Source organism: Quercus suber, unplaced genomic scaffold (assembly GCF_002906115.3).
Source record: "Quercus suber isolate HL8 unplaced genomic scaffold, Cork oak 2.0 scaffold_172, whole genome shotgun sequence".
NCBI classification, from domain to species: Eukaryota; Viridiplantae; Streptophyta; class Magnoliopsida; order Fagales; family Fagaceae; genus Quercus; species Quercus suber.
In genome coordinates this window covers 877,664-899,403 of record NW_027069632.1, presented here as the reverse complement: position 1 = coordinate 899,403, position 21,740 = coordinate 877,664, and the positions used below count along the sequence as shown (strand labels likewise).

General features: G+C 35.2%; 3 protein-coding genes across 3 annotated transcripts; 2 read left to right on the top strand and 1 right to left on the bottom strand.

The window, feature by feature from the left end:
* The first annotated feature begins 412 nt into the window (after window positions 1–412).
* LOC112004825 (aspartyl protease AED3) lies at window positions 413–2,010 on the top strand. Its single transcript, XM_024037058.2, has one exon. The coding sequence runs from the start codon at window positions 500–502 to the stop codon at window positions 1,826–1,828; it is 1,329 nt and encodes a 442-aa protein (XP_023892826.1). The 5' UTR covers window positions 413–499; the 3' UTR covers window positions 1,829–2,010.
* A 3,737-nt stretch (window positions 2,011–5,747) lies between these two features.
* Window positions 5,748–6,992, bottom strand: LOC112004984 (uncharacterized). The gene has a single exon (XM_024037226.2). It carries the CDS (start codon window positions 6,990–6,992, stop codon window positions 5,748–5,750), a length of 1,245 nt encoding a protein of 414 aa, XP_023892994.2.
* An 8,563-nt stretch (window positions 6,993–15,555) lies between these two features.
* On the top strand, window positions 15,556–17,662 carry LOC112004866 (probable pectinesterase/pectinesterase inhibitor 41). Its single transcript, XM_024037108.2, has 2 exons — window positions 15,556–16,572; window positions 16,780–17,662. The coding sequence occupies exons 1-2, from the start codon at window positions 15,621–15,623 to the stop codon at window positions 17,469–17,471; spliced, it is 1,644 nt and encodes a 547-aa protein (XP_023892876.1). The 5' UTR covers window positions 15,556–15,620; the 3' UTR covers window positions 17,472–17,662.
* The last annotated feature ends 4,078 nt before the right edge of the window (window positions 17,663–21,740 follow it).

Sequence of the window (21,740 nt, the reverse complement as noted above, 5' to 3'; positions counted from 1 at the left end):
GCTTCTAGCTTTGTCTTTTAGCCACAGTTCCTCTCCAACTTGTGCCTCTTTTCTTTTTCTTTATTTATTTATTTATTATTTTTTTATGAGAAAGACTGTAATTATGAAGATGATAAGTACATAGCATCTTGAAACACTAAAGATTCAATAATTAGTGGACTTTCCTCTATCCAAGTTACAAAACTATGAATACCCTTTACATGCTATGTTAAAGTATGTGCAAGTTTATTTTCTTGTCGCAACAAATAGATATTCTTTTGCGGCCTATTCTTAGAGCCTAGCTAAATGTTGCATGATTAGACCTCATGATGTTCCATAATTCTCCTACCTGAAAGTAACCAATTCATAATCTTACACCAATAATTACAAGGTTATTTACGTAGTTTCAATCCCTTAACTTCTTGCATATATAGTCCTACGCTATCCCATTCCCCATGCACACAACACAATCACATTAAGATCTTTCTATTACTATCTCTCTTAGTCCAAATACCAAGCCATGGACTTGAGAATTTCCATGTTGGTGTTGTTCTTTGCTCTTCTTATCTCTACCACAAAAGCTCTAGATCCCTGTGATTCACAATCCAATGGCAATGACCTCTCAGTCATTCCCATCTATAGCAAATGCTCACCTTTCAAACCACCAAAGATTGAGTCATGGGTCAACACAATCATGGACATGGCTTCGACCAATGACCCAGAAAGGGTCAAGTATTTGTCAAGCTTAGTAGCACAAAAAAAGGCCAGCTCAGTCCCAATAGGCCCAGGTCAGAGACTCTTTAACATTAACAACTATGTGGTTCGAGCCAAACTAGGCTCACCTGGCCAACTCATGTACATGGTTTTAGACACAAGCAATGATGCAGCTTGGGTCCCATGCTCCGGGTGCGCCGGATGTTCCAACACCATGTTCACACCCAATACTTCCACTAGCTTCACACCGTTGGATTGCTCTAAGCCCCAATGCTCTCATCTACGTGGAGTTTCCACATCATGTGTAAGCGGTGGGCCCACTGATCAATGTCTGTTTAATCAAACCTACGGTGGAGATTCATCTTTCTCAGCTACACTTGTACAAGACTCATTAACGTTAGCCAATGACGTTGTTCCAAATTACGCCTTTGGTTGCATCCATGCTGTCTCTGGCGGGTCAATTCCGACCCAAGGGTTATTGGGTCTGGGTCGTGGGCCCTTGTCTTTGTTATCACAATCCGGGTCACTCTACTCGGGTTTGTTCTCGTATTGCCTACCCAGTTTCAAATCCTACTACTTTTCCGGGTCACTCAAACTGGGTCCATTGGGTCAACCCAGTAAAATCCGAACCACCCCACTTTTAAACAACCCACACCGCCCGTCTTTATACTTTGTGAACCTCACAGGAGTGAGCATTGGCAGAGTTTTGGTCCCCATAGCTCCAGAGCTTCTAGCATTCAATCCCAGCACTGGATCCGGAACCGTAATAGATTCGGGTACGGTTGTGACCCGATTCGTCCAACCCGCTTACGAGGCAATTAGAGACCAGTTTAGAAAACAAGTGAAAGGTCCATTTTCGAACCTGGGTGTGTTTGATACGTGCTTTGCTTCAACAAGTGAAGCTGAGGCACCGATAGTGACTTTTCATTTCACGGGCTTGGACTTGAAATTGCCAACGGAGAACAGCTTGATTCATAGTAGTTCTGGGAATTTGGCTTGTTTGGCTATGGCTGCGGCACCCAACAATGTGAACTCGGTGTTGAATGTTATAGCCAATTATCAGCAGCAGAACCTTCGGATTTTGTTTGATGTTGCGAATTCTCGTGTGGGAATTGCACGTGAGCTTTGTAACTAGTAGCTTTTAGGCTTAGCTCAAGTTGGCCATAAAAGCTGGTTTGCTTTGCTTTGCTTATATTGTGCCCTTTTTTTTTTTTGTTTTTTTGTTTTTTTGTTTTTTTTGTATTTCATGTCACTTAGATTGTGGCTTAATGTTTAATAGTTGTTAAAGTAAATAATGAGGATAATTTGTATGTGTAATGGTCGTATTTTATGGTTATGCTTTATTACAACAAATGAACAAATTGGTTTGCATTGTTTTGTTTTGTTTTTTGTTTTTTGTTTTTTTTTAAAAAGATAGATACTAGGGATAGGGAAGTATGTTGAGAATTTGAACCACAAGTATAAGGTAAAAAGGGTGTTGTTACAAATTTACAACTAATTTTGTGGGAGAAAATGGCTAAATGCCCTTTATTTTTAAAGTACATAGTAAAATATTCATTTTTTCAAAGTATTTAGTAAAATGCTCATATTTTGGAACTCGATTTTGTGCATAAAACTCAATATTCTCAAAATCGAGTTTTATGTGTATTTTTAAGTAGAACTCGATATTAGTAATGTTGAGTTTCACTTAAATTTTCAAAAAAATTTAAGTAGCAAAATATACATAGAACTCGATAATACTAATGTTAAGTTCCACCTGAAACTCAATTTTATTAAAATCAAATTAAAAAAAAATAAGAGTATTTTGCTAGATACTTCGGAAAGAGTGGTGTTTTGCTACATAATTTAAAAATAAAGCATAGTTAACCATTTTTTCCCTAATTTTGTGTGTTCTTTTATTTTTATTTTTATTTTATTTCTTTAGTGGGTGAACTAGGCCCAATAAGGCCTGAGGTTTAAGAGATTTCATAAAATCATTTGCAAAAACGCTAGTCCCAAGCCATGCCCTCTTGGGTAGCATCAAATTGGGGCCTTTTGGTTCTAAACTTCTAATAAATTTATTTTTGATATAAGCAGGATTTAATTTAAAATCCTTTATTTAAAAACGAAAAATTTCACCTGCTAAGTTAATTGGAATTGATTAATCTATACGAAACTTAATAATACACATTTAAGACTAGTAAAAAAAAAAAAAAAAAAAAAAAAAAAAAAAAACAATAAATTAACTTTTTCTCTCTCAAAAAGTTTACTTCATAATGATTTCAACTATTCATTAGGGTAAGACAACTATAATGACATTGACCTTAACATAGATTTTTTTTTTTGGAAGAATATCATTAAACAAGCTGAATATCAGTACTAAAGCTTGATGGGTACAAAACAGCTTATTGCAAAGGCAGCTTGTCTTTTGGTAGGCAATGGGAACTCCATTAGAACATGGATTGACCCGTGAATTCCTGATCTCCCTGGTTTCATCCCTACCCCGAAATTTGATGCTAACTCGGATTCTGCTTTGGTTGTTTCTCAGCTTCTTACTCCAAACCAAAGGAGTTGGGATATTCCAAAGCTAAGTTTGCTATTTGAGGAGCATGTGATTGAGCTTATCCTAAAAATTCTCATTCCTAGTTGACCTATGGAAGATAGTTGGTCTTGGACTGCAACAAACTTTGGAATTTTTTCGGTCAAGTCCGCTTATTGGCTGTGTAGGAATGGCTCTCCTCCCTCGAATTCCGACTTTATTAGAGGCCAGATTTGGAGATCCAAAATTCATGAGCGCTTAAAGTTGCATCTTTGGAGAATAGCTGCAAATGTTTTGCCTACCAAGGAGTTAATCAATATGTTTAATGAAAATATGGATGGGAGCTGCCCCTTGTGTAATTCAGCTTTGGAAACTTCCCTTCATCTGTTCACGGTATGCCCGTTTGCAAAATCCTTATGGTTCCGAAACCATTGGGGTGTGAGGATTGACTTATTAGCTTTTGGGTCAGCATCTGATTTTGTCAACTTCCTCTTGTTCCTCCCTTTTTTTGGTTAATCAATGTTTGGGCCAGATGGAAGAATTTTTGTTGTATGGTGCCATCCTCTGTGACACGGTTTGGAAATAGAGAAATCAGGTCCTATTTGGTGATGGATCTCTAAATGTTGATAGGGTGTCTATGAAGATCTCATGCCTCTTCTCGGAGCATTATATTCCTAAGGGCTCTACCTCTTATCAGTAGGTTCCTTCCTCGGTTCAGACTTGGATCCCTCCCTCAGGTGCGTCTTTTAAAATTAATGTCGATGTGGCTGTGGGGTCTCGCTTCTCTTCTATAGCTGCAGTGGCGAGAGACTGGAGAGGGGAGTTGGTATTTGCCGGTTCTATGAAAGTGAATACCACCCTCCCTCTCTTGGCGGAAGCGGAGGCTATTAAGTGGGCTCTCTCTTTTGCTCCTGCCATGGCTAATGAGTGCATTATTGTGGAATCAGATTGCCAATACTGTGTGCATCTTCTCAATGACATGGCCGAGACCCCCTCTTGGAGGTTCTGGTCCTTGTGTTCTGAATTGAGGTTGTTTTTGTCTGTCTCTGATAAGGTTTTTGTGAAGTGGGTGCCTAGGCAAAGTAATACAGCAGCCCACACTTTGGCAAACTGGTCTTTTTCTTGTAATTTCTTTGGTCTTTTTGATGTTGGGAATAACCCTGCCTGTTTCTCTTCCATCATTTTGGAAGAGTCCAAGAGGGCCTTGTAGCTTTGTTTTTTTCCTTTCTTTAATAAAGTTTCTGGTTCATAAAAAAAAAGCAATATCTATCATGATACATAACATAAAGTGATAAGACATATATATATATATATATGCAATTATACACGTTGCATTTTCATAATTCTAGAGTAGCCATTAAAATGGAACAGCCTCCAAAGTTTCACATTGAAAATTCCTCTTTTCTATCATCTTCACTTAAAAAATAAACTCCAAAAGCTTCGCACTACTATCTGAAAATGTAAAAGAAACCTATTTTACATTATCAAACACTACTTTATCTATTTTACCAATCTATTTTATAACTTACCTTATATCTCAGTTTTTATTTTTACATACAATCTAATAAAATAATATAAATTACCTAATAAAATAATAAAAAATATTATTCTCTCTCTTTTTTCCCACTCACTTTTTCTCTTCACACACAACCACATATTAAAATAATTTTTTTTACAACCTATAAATAGTAAGGTTGTATATATGCAACCTTACTATTTATAGGTTGCAAATTTTTTTAAGTTTACAAACCCAAATAGAATGGGTTTTGGATAGCTTAGGTTGTAAAATAGTAATTGAGGGGTGTTTACACCCCCAATGCTAGTGCTCTGAGTATAATACATGCATGAAAGCGTTTAGATAGTTTAATTATTTAAAGTTAAATAACTTTAAGCAAATAAGTGACTTATTCAAAACATTTAACGTATTTACTTAAATCAGTTTTTGTCTCACATTCTAACAAATAAGCTAACAGTAAATAAGTTTAGCAAAAACTACCAGACACACAAAAATTTAAATCCTACGTAAGTGCTTGAACAAATTCAAATTAAATCCACACAATACAATATAACTAAGTATTATTTTAGAGTAGTTAGAACTTATAAGATTATTATACATTTGAATATCAAATATAAGAAAGTTTGAAACTTCCTTGCATTTCTCAAAACAATGACCAAGAAATATGGAAATAATAAAGAATCCACCAAATTTTCTCTGACAACAAATGGAACACCTCTCCAACTCTTACTTAGAACATTCCTCCACAGTCTTAACATCTCTTCATCAATATTTTATTTTTTATTTTTTTTTGAGAACCCTCTTCATCAATAATATTCACGATCACCAACACATTCATAGAATGATAGAACCAAAAGTACTCCAACACAAAACAACAAACAGCAAACTCCAAACACACAAACACAAAACATTAAAAACAAGTAAAAACAAAATCAAAGGGAGAGACTCTTTTGCTTAATATGGTCTTCTCTCTCAACCATCTCTCTCTTTTTCTCAAAGAAAACATTGTTAATAATTCTGTCAACCCCACCACTGATGCACTGCAACACCTTCATCTCTCAACCTTCCATATAGTGCTAAGCACTCCCAATAAGCCCTCTTGCTCTTACTAATTCCTTTTTTCCCACCATGTCCTTGTGGCTTGCACTCCAAGAAAAGCTCATCCACCAGCCTTATAGCCTTGCTCTTCACCATTTCTTCCACTACTTCAGCCTCTGCTTTCATGACCACGTACTCTTCACCCTTCACATTCTTTCTCAACCAATCTGACATCCCAATTTGCAAAACCTCTTTGCCTGAAGATTCCTCTGTCATGGTCTTGATCTTGTACATCTCGAACTCTTTGTTCCTCCTTGGATAATGCTTCGCAAACCAACTTGTTCCGCTGCCAACTTCTTTCTCTGGCAACCCAACATCTATAAAAACATGTCGAGGATAGCTCTCGAGCGAGTCACCCATTAAATCAGGAAGGTACTTTGTTTTTTTCAAGTACCTGCTCGATCTCTTTGAAGATGCACGTGGTGGCTCGAGGAGAACATCTTCGAGATTCTTAAGTGCTGCTTTTTTTGCTTCCGAGGCATACCCAAATAGCTTTCTTTGTGTAGCTGAGTTAAGATCGACAAGACTTGTTTTCCTCATGGCCATGATGGTCGAGTCGAACTGCCTAAGGTAAACGATTTTGTAATTTGAGGGTTTATGGAATGCAACGGAGGGGTTTTCACTGAGTTCAACTGTGACAATGCCACCAATCTTGAGAGTCCTGTCAATGAATTCTGAAGCAGCAGGAAAGTTTGATAACAAAACAAAATCGAAACTTTCACTTGGGATCGAGCTTTGTCGATCTAAGTCATTGAATGAGATGAGGTCCATTTCATTGTCGTTTAGAATTCGAGACCTTCGAATGGTTTCCTCATTGCCATCGGTTAAGAAAACAGCTTTCTTATCTCCCACTTTCATAAGGCCTTCATTTGTCAAATCACGAAAAATCAATGGCAACAGTTCAAGATTGATCATATCATCAGAAGCATCAGATTCTGGTGAAGAGGACAATGAGGGTCCTCTAATAGTCGCCCCTATCTTAGGGAACGAAACAATAAGCAATGCCAAAATCATAGCACGAGCAAGCAGACTCAAAATCTTGGAGTTTGGGACTCTAATGATCAGAGATTGAGCATCAGGGTAAACTCCAAGCCCACCCCCAATAGGCAAATGCTTGTATTTCTTGGGGTGTTTGGTGTGGAAAACTTGAATTACATCCATGGTCATGTTCACAAATTCTTGAATGACGGAATGCCCGTTTGGTACAACTTATTTTTCAGCTTTTTGAAAATTGAATTGTCCAAAAAAACTGAGAAAACAGTGAACTAAATTAGGATTTTGTTGTATATGTATCGAGTTTTATGGCAAAGTGAGCAATGTATTCAGAGATAGGGGACAGAATAAAAGATGGGAAAGAGAGCTAAGATGAAAAAAAGAGAGAGGAAAGAATGGGAGCTATGCAGAGAGGAGAGGAAGCGAGAGAGTCAAACAGAACTTAGCGAGTGCAAAACCTAGCAGCGGTGTGATTTCCACCCACGAGGGCCACACGGGTGCTTTGCACATTAAACCACAATAACATCAACTGTCTCATCCGCTGTACCTCCATTTCTTGATTTTGTGTCCCAGATCGATGATGATGATGATCTCCAATGTTGACACTATTTAGCGATACATTTTGAGATCAATTAAGCTAAGCTAGCGTGAGAAATAACTAAATTTCATACGCACATACATCACCAATCAAAGGAACATGGAGGAAGACAGTAGAGAGAGAGAGGCTTTGATTTGGTTCTCTTTTCTTTTTTTGGTACTTCTTTTAAGGTTGTAGAGGGAAACTAAAAAAAATGGTGAAATGGGGTTGCTGGGGAATAAGATCATTGAGGAGATAATTGAATATTATTTATGAGGGAGAGAGCTAGACTGGAGGAGAGATTCTAATGGGAATGAGTAGATTTGATTTGTCAAAACCATTGGTACCACGAGAAACAAGTTTGGCCTCCCATTAATTGCTAGATGTTTGCTATTATTAATTTTGCTCTCTAATAGTATCTTTTTTCATGCATGGAGTGGAATTCTGTGATCCTATGAAAGCGCTTAGCGTTTGTTGTAAGTTGTAACTTACGCGAGTTTGAGGTGGCATTGGTTTTTGACTAAAAATATAGGCTTTGATATATCTGGGGATTAAGAGCCGGTGTATTAGCTAAAGGCTATTGCACCGTGTAATTAACCATAATGTGTGAGAGAAATGTGAAAAAATAAAGTGCACAAGTTAAATAGTCAAAATTTGAGGGTTAAATTTTTTTATTTATTTAAGAATTAAGATTAAAAGTTGCAAAATGGTTAAATTTTTTTATTTATTTAAGAATTAAGATTAAAAGTTGCAAAAAATTTGAGGGTTAAATTTTTTTATTTATTTAAGAATTAAGATTAAAAGTGACTTTTGCAACTTTTAATCTCAACTATTGATATCCTATTGCATGGTGCAATAGCACTAAATCTCAATCCATACCTGGGTGTCCTCCAACTTCATATTCGGGATTTGATTTGAAGTTGTTAGTTATTACAGTTAAGTAAATAGTTGGCTCCCAGATTTAGCTCAATGATTTTTTCAGTTTCTTCATTTTTTGGTCTTTTGAGCGTCAACGTCAACCATGCAAAAAAAAAAAAAAAAAAAATGCTATTATGATCAATCAAAAAAGTTATTTTATTTATTTTAACACACAATTTTATAATTTACTTATACCACATCTCTTACTTTTAACATAGCGTCACTAAAATAACCTAAAATAAGATCCAAATTTTATTGGGAAAAAAAAAATCAACCACACAAAGTAGAACACATGTTAAAAAAGAAAAGAGAAAAAATTTTCAACCACAATATGAGAGACATGACATGCGAGAGGAGAGACAAATGATAAGAAAGAGTAAAAAATTATAGAACATGGTAACATACATTTATATTTAGTAGAAATGTATTGTTCCAAATGTTGATGTAGGGGTGATTTTGATGTTTGGTGTGGTAAATGCTAAAAAATTAGCATTTAGCACACTTGATCATACAATTTAAGTATAGTTATGCTATTATCAACCTCCTATAAATAAGTAAATACACTATTCAATATTTATTTATTTGAGATTTACTTGAATTTTTATATATAATAATAGGTGAAGCTAATAGGAACTTAAATTAGAATTCTAAAATAGAGTTCTAATTTTGTGCCATGTGTCATAAATTATTTATTCTTAAAGAGTTGTGTGGGTTCCTTTTTTGGAAAGTACCCAAAGTCCATTGATGACAAGGGATCTTGGCCTCCAAGGTTGGATGGTTGGACTGGGTCCGGTTCTCCATGGTCTATTGGGGTTGTTATATGAACCGGTTTGTGCGCAAGTCACATGAAGCTCCTCAAGGAAAAAAAATGCGATCTCATCCTAAGCAATAAAATACCATTGTAAGTGTTTTGGTGTCATAAAATGACCTTTACTCTTACGAAATAAGAAAATAATTATTCATAATATTCACAATGAGAAGGAGATTGAAATAGAATATTTGAGGCTTATCTTTTATTGTGTGAACATTTAAAAGACTTCATTCACTTGGTACCTTGGACGTGATGTCATGGCTCCTAGGTGTACTAGGTCAGTAATCCATGGAACCCAGAATCTTTGGTTCCTTGAACTGTAGGATCTTTCTTCACGCTGATTATGCAATGAAGTTTTGTCTTTTCCCTTTACCTCTATAAGTCCTGCACAAGAACACACTATACAATACACATATCTTCAAATAATTGTTAGTTTCTTATATTAGAATATAAATTTTAATATATATACATATATGTAAATGAATATCATGAGAATGAGTCAACCATGAGGATCCTGGCCCCAATTCTCACAGTGGGATTTGGAACTCAAGTCCAAGTAACTTTGCTTGGGCATTACCTTCCAAGATAGTTAGGTGAGGAGGATTTTGTGGAAGAGAGTGATATCTGATGTATGCATGTTTGACATGTTTCTTTGGACGCTAAGTGATATTTTGAATAATCTCAAGGATATGGGACGAATTCCTCCACCTTAGCTCTCTTATTTTGTTCATTTTTCTCTCCCTTGCTGGGCTATTAAAGCTCTAAGAGTTATCCTTTTGAACCTTTGAACTCTCCCTTTTTCCCTCCATCTAAATTCCTATTTTTCTCCCCTCTTCTGCTATACTTGAATTTTTATATATAATAATAGGTGAAGCTAACAGGAACTTAAATTAGAATTCCAAAATAGAGTTCTAATTTTGCGCCATGTGTCATAAATAATTTATTCTTAAAGAGTTGTGTGGGTTTCTTTTTTGGAAAGTACCCAAAGTCCATTGATGACAAGGGATCTTAGGCCTCCAAGGTTGGATGGTTGGACTGGGTCCGGTTCTCCGCGGTCTATTGGGGTTGTTATATGAACCGGTTTGTGCGCAAGTCACATAAAACTCCTCAAGGAAAAAAAATGCGATCTCATCCTAAGCAATAAAATACCATTGTAAGTGTTTTGGTGTCATAAAATGACCTTTACTCTTACGAAATAAGTAAAATAATTATTCATAATATTCACAATGAGAAGGAGATTGAAATAGAATATTTGAGGCTTATCTTTTATTGTGTGAACATTTAAAAGACTTCATTCACTTGGTACCTTGGACGTGATGTCGTGGCTCCTAGGTGTACTAGGTCAGTAATCCATGGAACCCAGAATCTTTGGTTCCTTGAACTGTAGGATCTTTCTTCACGCTGATTATGCAATGGAGTTTTGTCTTTTCCCTTTACCCCTATAAGTCCTGCACAAGAACACACTATACAATACACATATTTTCAAATAATTGTTAGTTTCTTATATTAGAATATACATTTTAATATATATACATATATGTAAATGAATATCATGAGAATGAGTTAACCACGAGGATCCTAGCCCCAATTCTCACAGTGGGATTTGGAACTCAAGTCCAAGTAACTTTGCTTGGGCATTACCTTCCAAGATAGTTAGGTGAGGAGGATTTTGTGGAAGAGAGTGATATCTGATGTATGCATGTTTTGACACGTTTCTTTGGACGCTAAGTGATATTTTGAATAATCTCAAGGATATGGGACGAATTCCTCCACCTTAGCTCTCTTATTTTGTTTATTTTTCTCTCCCTTGTTGGGCTATTAAAACTCTAAGAGTTATCCTTTTGAACCTTTGAACTCTCCCTTTTTCCCTCCATCTAAATTCCTATTTTTCTCACCTCTTCTGCTATACCTTAGTGTTCCTTTTATAGTGGACATGGTTTGGTACCTCGGGCGAGGACGTCCCTGATTTGCTGGGTAAAACCATGTCCTCTGGAACCTGAAAAAGTGCACAGGGCAGAGGTTTAGTTTAATTAGGCAATTATAATTCAAAAAGGGCATTTAACTTTAGCTATAAATGAAAGATTCCTTCTTAGAAAGTCAAAGAAGTGGATGGGTTACTCAATGTACCGGATGACAACTTTAGTTGAAAATAACAATTGAGAGGAAACTGTGGGGAGGTTCCATGCACATGAGGGAACTGAGTTTTCCATTGGTTCATGCATTCGAAGCAAATATATGAACCAAGGGAAACTTTCGAGATCCTCCTTTCACTAGAAATCACTCTCCTGCCGACCAAACCATTTCTCCATTGCTATCCACCCAGGATCTCATAGGCTTGGACCATAGGTTACAAAGATAATACTTGGTTTTGCTGGATTTTTAATGGTTTTTTTTTTTTTTTTGCTGGAAATCTGAACATACACTTTGGTTTTCCCATATGTCAGCCAAGGTCCTCTTCTCAAGGTTTCAAAAGGACACATCAAGGTCCTAGGGCCTTGATTTTCATCTTGTTGCATATTCTCTGGCTTGACCAAGATTCTTATTGCATGCATGTAGTCCGGCCTAACCAAGTCTAGATCCTTTTCTTCTTTTTTTATTATTTTCATTTCTTTCTTTTTCCTTCTTTTTGGGACTTTGGGCCTTCATGGTCCTTTTTTTGTTAAAGCCCATGGTATTTCTTTACTTTTTATAGAATGGGCTTTCTTGTGAAATTTTAGTTCTCAACAAGAGTTTTATTTCTCAATTTTAGAATCAAATGTGAGACCACATCATAAATATTCATCCAAGTAAGTTATTAAGTACAAAAACTAAAGAGTCTAAAATAAATGAATTGTAAAAAAAAAAGTGTTTCACAATAATTATAAAAAAAAAATGGACAATTTACATTTTATACCTAATAATATCCTTACAAAAAATTTTAAAGAGTTAATAAAATATAAAAAATGACTATCAATAACATTTAAATTATATATATAAGAGTTATATTATACATCTTATTGCATATCTTTAAATGTATCCGTGCATATGCAAGGGGTTACAAGCTAGTTACAACAAATTACAATAGTCGGCTATGGTAATTATGCTTTTTTTATATTTACTTTTTTTTAGGTTATATATAATTGTAACGCATTAAGTCAACTAATTAAGAAATTACAAAGAGCTTTGTAACTCATTAGCAGTTAAGATAAGATGTCACTCTTACATTTTTATATATGGAAGTATGAAATTAGTAGGATTTGATGGGTACCGCCTAAACCTCAATCACCCAAACTTGCAAGACTCAAGTCAACTAACATGGGCACTACTCATTTCATTCATGAGCTAGGGCATTTGGCTCGATTGAAACCAACTTATTTTCAAAAAAACAAATGATCACACCACTACATGTCATCCATATATAGGAGCTTTCAAATTTCAATATGTAACTGAATACTTCCAAACGGCGTATCCACATAGTAATCAAATGTCACACCACATTGACTCACCTGTCATAGCATGGCAAACCCTAACCCAGAGGCAAAGTGAAATTGAACTCCTCCAAAGGCAAATTTGAGTCGGCAGTCACTAACAGCCTAATTAGAAAGCATATGGGCAACTAGTTTGGTGAGATCTCCATCAAAATAGACCACAGTGCTACACAATATCACCCGTGAGATTTGGGCAGCACTCCAAAGGCAAATCTGAGTCGGCAGTCACTAACAGCCTAATTAGAAAGCATATGGGCAACTAGTTAGGTGAGATCTCCATCAAAATAGACCACAGTACTACACAATATCACCGGTGAGATTTGGGCAGCACCAATGATCGAGGTTGACCTTCACATAGGATAAAGACTATAAGAATGTTATTCCTAAGGTGGATTCTCTTTTAGGTCACCATTATTTACATAATGAGCTAATGTCTCTACCATGGGAGAGACATTAACCGTAAGAAAAAAATTCATATACCCGTAACAAGATATAACTCCTCATATCTTTGCATTTGATTGTAAAAAAATATTTGTTAAGGGCTAATAGTTCGAGGTTAGAGTCGTCAGACATATTTTTTGAGAAATAAACTTTTGTGTAGACCAGCTACCAACACACAGAGGGAACCAAGAGGAACAATTCAAATTCTACAATGAGTAACCCATTTTTATTGCATCATATCTTCTGTGGTTGTAATGCCCTTAACATCTACATATACATTCATATATATCTAAGCATTACTGCATATACATAGATACATTAAATAATTCTAGCTTTTATTCAAGTAAAACAGAAAAGACTTGTGACTCAATGTGACAAACAAGTTAGGCATATCATAATCACAATCATGCATTGTTTTGTTTTTTGTAGCTAGAGCTATTAATGTGATAGTTCTGACTCATACAAGTCAAATCTATAATTGTGGCGGGACCATATAGACAAAAAGGCATGAATGAATTCACGGGTGAGTTCTATCATCTATGGATCTCAAAAATTTAAACAATTCTCATAATAAATAAATTAATTAATTAAAAACAAAAAAAAAAAAAAAAACAACCACCATGTTAACATTGCCTTTCAAGATTGCTTTATCCGAAATACATGTGAAATTAGGTTCTCACATGCATAAATTTAAGCATGTCCTTCCCCTATACTTGTTAGTGCCTTTTATTTTTATAGGAAACTATGTATTAGAAACTATGTATTTTTATAGGAAACTTGTTAGTGCCTTCCCAAAATATGATTAGAATTTAGAGCCAACGGTAATAACTTTAAACATGTAGTTCCCATGTACTTGTTTTGTTGTTAGTGTATGTTATTTTTTGTTAACAACTGTACTTATGGAATCACAAGTCGAAATATAGTTAAGAGCCCAAAGAATCTATTATAATTTAAAACAATTAAACACAAGGAGACAAGATTAATTTTAAATCTAAAATGGACTGACTAGTGACTAGAACTCCCATTTTACATTTGAGTGGCCCAGCATCACTAGACCAACCATTTGTTTTTAGGCTAAGTTATTTGCAGATTGCTTTTATTTTATTTTACAAACATGATATTTAAACTTTTTTGATTATTTAATTATTTCTTCGAATGTGTATAGTCCTTTCATTTTACACACGTCAAATTATTACAAGGTAGAATCTCTTAAGAATATTTTCACGATACTAACAAGAGATTTTGAACTAAGATTTTATAAATATTATAAGACCTTAAAAATCACTTAACCAACCTTCAAGATTTCGAATCAAGATTTCATAAATATTATAAGGCCATAAAAATCACTTAAGCAACCTTCAAGATTCATTTCTTTTCATATATTGAAAGGAAGAGCACTGCGATGCATGTGACGTAGATTTTGCAAGTGCAAGTAGCACCAAAATGGGATTTTCCTTTATGAAATTAGTTTGGTAATTGAGATAATGAGATTAGAGTGTCAAAAGATAGAAATGTCACGGCCGGTCGCCGACCGCACACTATGGCAAATGACACAAAACTCAGCGTGCAAACGCACCAAAACGGGAATTCTCTTTATGAAATTAGTTTGGTAATTGAGATTAGAGAGTGTCAAAAGATAGAAATGTCAGGGCCGGTCACCGACCGCACACTATGGCAAATGACACAAAACTTTAGTGTGCAAACAACACCAAATTGTCGAGGAATATTTATAGTGGATTCATTAAAATAAGATTTGCGGTACAGCTTTTTGTAGCTCCCGTGGGTTAGTGTAAGGCTGACTTCATAAATCACAGGCACCACATACCCTCTACAACATTCTAGAGAATCATACAATTAATGGACACGACACAACTTCTACCCTTTGCCAAAATGGCAGTGTGTGTAAGCGGTTTGAAAATAGAACTATTAATGTTAGCACTCATAGATTTATGTGATAGTGATTCTCCATCACTCACAAATGGTTATCTTAGATTCTGCCAATAGCAAAGTGGAATGGATACAATATTAAATAACAAATTTTAGTATTTAAACACCATAATACATATTTTTATAATACTTTTTTACTCACATATATTTTCACAATGCTTAAATAATGAGACTAGAAATCTTTTACTATAAGAGGAGTTTGTGTTGCATTCAAAAAACTCCATAAAGGTTATGTGTGACACAATTAATGAGTTACACAAAATAATACCACAAAGGGAATAAGTATTACACTCAAATCTTGAATGAGACTCCATAAACAAGAAATCATAAAAAGACTTTGTTTACTCTCTCCAAAATTTTATGAAAAATCTTTTTAACTTAAAATGAATCTATTTCATGGTCTAAATTAAATATCACTAACTAAACTTGTATCTATTTATTACAATAATATTTATTTATTTTGCATTTAAAATGGACTTAGAAAGGATGGTTGGTTGTGATAATGGGCATGTTGAGAACAGTAAACGAATTGTGAAAACTGACTTGACTTTCCCCTCTTCCACTATATATATCAGCCTAATAAGGTAACTAAAAACCAATCATTCACATTCCTCAAACTCGGATTCCCCTAGTCCACAACAATGACTTCTTCTAATAAGCTCTTGTTCTCTCTCATTCTCGTTCTTTCTTTTCTTAGCTCTCCATCTTTTGCTGATGACCCTCTGAACACTCCTGTCTCTTCAGGAACCATTTGCAAGTCTACCCCAGACCCTTCTTTTTGCAAATCTGTGCTGCCTAATAACCACACAGCCAATGTCTATGACTATGGCAGGTTTTCAGTCCATAAATCACTATCCCAATCCTACAAGTTTCTTAAATTAGTGGACAAGTACCTTAGACACAGTTCCACTTTGTCAAGAACTGCAATCCTTGCTCTTAAGGATTGTCATTCACTTGCTGAGCTGAACATAAACTTCTTATCAAGCTCTTTTGATACTGTGAGTAACACTAATGACACTCTATCCAGCTCCAAAGCTGAGGACATCCAAACCTTGCTTAGTGCCATTTTAACCAACCAAGATACTTGCTTGGATGGCCTTAAAGCCACAGCTTCAGCTTGGAGTGTGAAAAAAGGTCTCTCAGTCCCACTCTCTAATGACACTAAATTGTACAGTGTCTCTCTAGCTCTTTTTACCCAAGGTTGGGTTCCAAGAAAGAAGAGTGGGAAAACATGGCACCCAAAGAAGAAGCATATCAATAAGTCAGTGATTTATGAGTCAATGAGTCGGAGAAAACTCATTCAGATAGGTAAGGATGAAGAGGTTTTGGTAAGAGAAATGGTGGTTGTGAACAAAAATGGAGATGGGAATTTCACCACCATCAATGATGCCATTAATGCGGCACCAAATAACTCTGCTGCTAGTGATGGATACTTCTTGATTTATGTCACTGCTGGTGTTTACCAAGAGTACTTGTCAATTGCAACAAACAAGCCTTATTTGTTGATGATTGGAGATGGTATTAGTCAAACAATAATCACAGGCAACCGAAGCGTGGTAGATGGGTGGACAACTATGAGCTCTGCAACTTTCAGTAAGTACCAAGTAGCAAAAACTTGAATTACTTATACACCATATTCTATACACTTTAGCTTAACTTTTTAAATTTTGAGGTACCAAAATCAAACTTACACCAAATTTCAGTGACAAAAAGTATAATTTACTATCAACATTTAAACAAAAACATTTGTCATCAGAGTTTTAGGATGTTAATAAGCTTTACATCAATGTTGCATTGCAGCTGTGAGAGGACAGGGGTTTATGGCAATGAACATTACTTTCCGTAATACAGCAGGAGCAATCAAGCAGCAAGCCGTTGCTGTACTAAACATGGCTGATTTGTCCACATTTTATAGCTGCAGCATTGAAGCGTACCAAGACACCTTATTTGCACATTCACTAAGGCAATTCTATAGAGATTGTGATATCTATGGGACAGTAGATTTCATATTTGGAAACGCTGCTGCTGTTTTCCAAAACAACAACTTCTATGCCCGGTTGCCAATGAAAGGACAATTCAATCCCATCACTGCTCAAGGCCGAACAGACCCGAATCAAAACACGGGTATTTCAATCCATAATTGTACAATTAAAGCTGCATATGATTTGGCTTCAAGCAATTTCCCAGTGAAGACATTTCTAGGGAGGCCATGGAAGCAGTATTCAAGGACAGTTTATGTGCAATCTTTCATGGATAGTTTGGTAGAACCTGCTGGTTGGCATGATTGGAATGGAGATTTTGGGCTAGACACGTTATATTATGCCGAGTATAATAACAGAGGCCCTGGATCCAACACTACAACAAGAGTTACATGGCCTGGCTACCATGTGATTAATGCTACAGATGCTGCTAATTTTACTGTTTCCAACTTCTTGCTTGGGGATCGTTGGTTGCCTCAAACTGGAGTGCCTTACAATGGTGGCTTCATATGAGCAACGCTTTGGATATAGCTAGTTTCATGCCATTTACTTGGTGAGTTGCAATGTTTGTAATGCCCAATCTCTCCAACACAAAGTTGGTTATGTATTTTGGGATGTATTCATAGCAAAACCACACTTGTCAGTATATAAAACCATGATCTTCCTCCATCAAAAAAATATGATCTTCCTTTTTATGGTAATAATCTATTGAATTTTAGCAGTTATTATGGTTAAGAAAATGTATTTTAAAAAAATTGTATATTAATTAGTAGTGGCATTGCCATTCAGACTTTGATTCAAGACCAAAAATGCCCATAAGTTTGGTCAATCGATAAAGGTGGGTGTTTTAGCCGTGCACGTCTATATAACAAAAGCTCGATGAAGAATTTAATTAGATTTTAATCACATAACAAATTTCATAAAATTATTTTTCACAATGATTAAGTTGATAGGTTGTGATTGGTATATAATAAAAGTCATAACAATGATAGTACTAATCACAATATATTACTTCAACATATTGTGAAAAAAAAAAATTATTGTGTCTAAGCATTATCGTTTAATTATTCTATAATTTTGTACCAAGTGTCATTTTAATTCCCACTCTATTTTGATGTCAAGTACCTTTAAATTTTACACGCACTCTAATTTTGTATCAAGTATCCTCCTCGTTATGTTTTGAATATTTTGGTAAAATATCAATTTCGTTCCTAATCTATTACACAAATTTGTTTTTCGTCCTTCAATTTTTAAAAGTTCTATTTTCGTCTCTAAACTTTACAAAACATTCTGATTTTCATCATTCTATTTATTTCTATTAGTTTATGTCTTGTGACCTGACGGAGTGCTGATATGATACCTACTTGGACTACATTTTTTTTAATGGACACATGGCAAATAATTATAGGGACACGTGGGAACCATTTTTTAAAGCTCAAAATTGCCCCTCAAACCAAAATCTCCAGTCCCAGGTGTGCTAGCTTTAAGCCAAAATCCGTAAACCAGGGAAACCCAATCGGTGGAATAGTTCCCGTCCAAATCAAACCGGCAACCCCAATCGGCCGTTAGTCTCCACCGTGAAGCTCCGATGCGTCGAGGTTCATATATTCTTTGTTTCTCTATTATTTACAAAGGGTCGATCAAAACTTTGTCCTGTTCTTTCAAATTCAATTCTCAATTTTGGGTTATCAATAGTGTGGAAGGGACAATTTCTGGGTTGTTATTAATTTTTTGTTCATACTTTACTATGGATATCCTTTTGTATTTGGAATTGAATAGTTGGGACCATTTGTGGTTGCTAGCTTATATGGGTTTGGAGATAATTTTTTGTTTTTCGAAAGGATTTATGTGTTATTCGATGAATGGTTTGGTTTTATTTAGTGCTAGGAATATACCAACTATATTTGACGAAAGCAAAACATTTAGGATCTTAATTTCTTGTTACTGTCATGGATTTATGGCAGTCTTTTTTTTTTTTGTTGGGTTTATGTTACTCAGTAGGCTTCGATTTCAACAACAACTTCAACTTCACGGCGGGGTTTCAAACCTTATTTTTTAATCTCCTCGAGGTCGGCGAAGGAACTTCGTCACAGGTTTGTACTCTCGATTTTGGTTGTCGATTGGGCTGTTGTTGTGGGGTAGGGGTTTCACGAATGGAGGGACTAGGGAGTGTGGGTCAAGTAAGGGAATGAGATTATGAGAGGTGCTTTTAAAAATGGTTCCCACCTGTCCCTATAATTATTGGCCACATGTTTATATTTTTTTAAAAATAAAATAATGGAGTCCAAGTCCACATCAGCACTCCGCTAGATCACATAAGACGTAGGATCCAGCAGAAAAAGCCAGTGCGTCTTGCGTCTAGGGTTTTTTTTTTTTTTTTTTTTTTAATGCATGCAATATCCAAAAAACCTATGAGCATCTTTCCTAACCCAACTAAAAACAATCCGGACAAAACCTTTGCTGGGTTCAAAGACTAACAAAATGATGTAAATAGACCACTCAGTAGAGGATTACCTGAATTTAAAGCATCAACACATTGCCTAGAATTTCTTCCACAATAATATTCTTAAATCCCTCAGATTGTGCAATCGGTAATGCCCAAAGAAAAGCTGCTGCAGCTTTGGCCTATAGAGGGTTGCACAAGACATTCTATTTTGTCCAAGTCATAAGTACCTCACCAAAAGCATTTTCAGCTCCTACAGCCAAAGTAGTGAAGGTATTTGTGACAATAGCATCAACATTGAGCCTGACTACATTTGATGAAGGAGGGAGCGATCTACAAACTTTATCTAGGTCTTGTTCTTTGGGGTGTACAATTTCTGTAATCAAAGAATACTCAATAGCCTTGTTGCAAATGTTTTGGATGTGACTGGTAGATTGACCTTCTCCCTTTGAAAAGCGACAACGTTCTAAGATTCCAAAGGGCCTCAAAAGTAATGGCCATAAGTGAGGAGCATTGATTGGCTTCCTCCTTGGATTGGTACAACTAAGCGGAAGATCCACCACCAATTTAATGATATCTACATGGTTGTTTATATCTGGATTGTCACTTCTAATTCCCAAGGGGCCTCCATCCATATAGCTCTTTTGCCACATGATAATGTGAGGGTTTGGATACAGAGTTTTGTTGCGTTGCGTTTTCAGTTTTTTTTTTTTTTTTTTTTCTTTCACGCNCCAATTTTTAGGTAGAAGACAAAGTTAGTATTTTATACGCTATTATGAGACCAACTATTTTATTTAGAAAAAAATATTAAAAATAGTCCTATAGCATTATTTACACATTTAAAAATTATTTTTATAGTATTTTTAGTTTTCAGTAAAATAAGTTTATCAAAAGACCCATAAACTAACAAACAGACAAAGGATGAAAATCAAAACTTTTTCAAAGTTTAAGGATGAAAATAGAACTTCTAAAAGTTCAAGGACGAAAAACAAACTTTTGTAATAGTTTAGGGAAAAAATGATATTTTACCCTAAATATTTTCAAGTGTTTATAGTAAATTCAGCATATAAATTTATAAAGTATTAAAAAAAAAAAAAAAAACTCAACTAGAGTTTATAATGCTTATATTTGTTTTTTGATAGACCCAACCTTCATTAAACAACAAGAGAAGCACCATCTTTTCTCAATTGCTTAACAACTAGAGGAAGAGTATTTGTTACAATATCCAAAAAACCTATGAGCATCTTTCCTAACCCAACTAAAAACAATCCGGACAAAACCTTTGCTGGGTTCAAAGACTAACAAAATGATGTAAATAGACCACTCAGTAGAGGATTACCTGAATTTAAAGCATCAACACATTGCCTAGAATTTCTTCCACAATAATATTCTTATTTTTTTTTTTTTTTTTTTCTTTCACGCAGTTTAGGGGACAGAATTTACTGTATAGGGAAAAAAACACTATTCAAGCACTATTTTAGTATTATTCATGCATTGTTCATAGGACCCACAACCACTTTATTCAGGAAAAAAATATTAAAAATAGGTCTCACGGCATTATTCATACATTTAAAAATTATTTTGTTACAGTGTTTTTAACAACAATCAGTTTTTAGCAACAATAAGTTGTATCCAAACTGACCAATATAAGAACAAATGAGAATTGTCCTCCACACAAGCATTACATGACAACACCCCTCATTGCTGTGCTTTATCGTTGTTGATTCTAATCTTATGCAATATAGAGTACTTTGAACGCCAAATTAATTAATTCATGTTTTGTCTAAAACAAAAGAAGAACATTTTAATATTCTCACGTTTGCAATCTTATAAGAATAAAATTTCTTGCATTCGTGCGGGGGAATGGTCCCCGAAAAAAGTTGGAGGCCAATAGTCCTTTGCAAGTTTGATTTAAATTGGGAAAATGAATCATCAACCAAATGTGGCTCTAAAAGGATAGGGAAACAGTGTATCATCTTTAATTTCCACTAAGTAGTCATGACTCTACTATAGTCTATAGACTTTGTAGACAGATAACATAGAAATGATTGACATGATGTTTAATGTTACTAGGGATGGCAACTGAAAATCGTATTGTAAAGTCGGTAGAGTAAAGTCAGCTCACGCGTATTCTCGACTCTTATCTCCTCTTCAAGGTGGAAAAAACTTACACAGGATATGAAATTAAATGATAAAGTTGAGACAGAAAATAGAGGGGTGCCGTGAGAGTGCTAAGATAGAATAAGACAAGTGTTTTGAAGATAATAAAAGAGTATTTATAAAAATAAATAAATTTTAAATATGATATGTATACAAAATTAAATTATATATACACACTC

Bases quoted from the DNA above. Each gene is read 5' to 3' on its own strand.
- LOC112004825 (XM_024037058.2), top strand. From the start codon at position 500: ATGGACTTGAGAATTTCCATGTTGGTGTTGTTCTTTGCTCTTCTTATC.
- LOC112004984 (XM_024037226.2), bottom strand. From the start codon at position 6,992: ATGACCATGGATGTAATTCAAGTTTTCCACACCAAACACCCCAAGAAA.
- LOC112004866 (XM_024037108.2), top strand. From the start codon at position 15,621: ATGACTTCTTCTAATAAGCTCTTGTTCTCTCTCATTCTCGTTCTTTCT. The intron at 16,573-16,779 runs GTAAGTACCAAG...GTTGCATTGCAG, and splicing joins TATGAGCTCTGCAACTTTCA to CTGTGAGAGGACAGGGGTTT.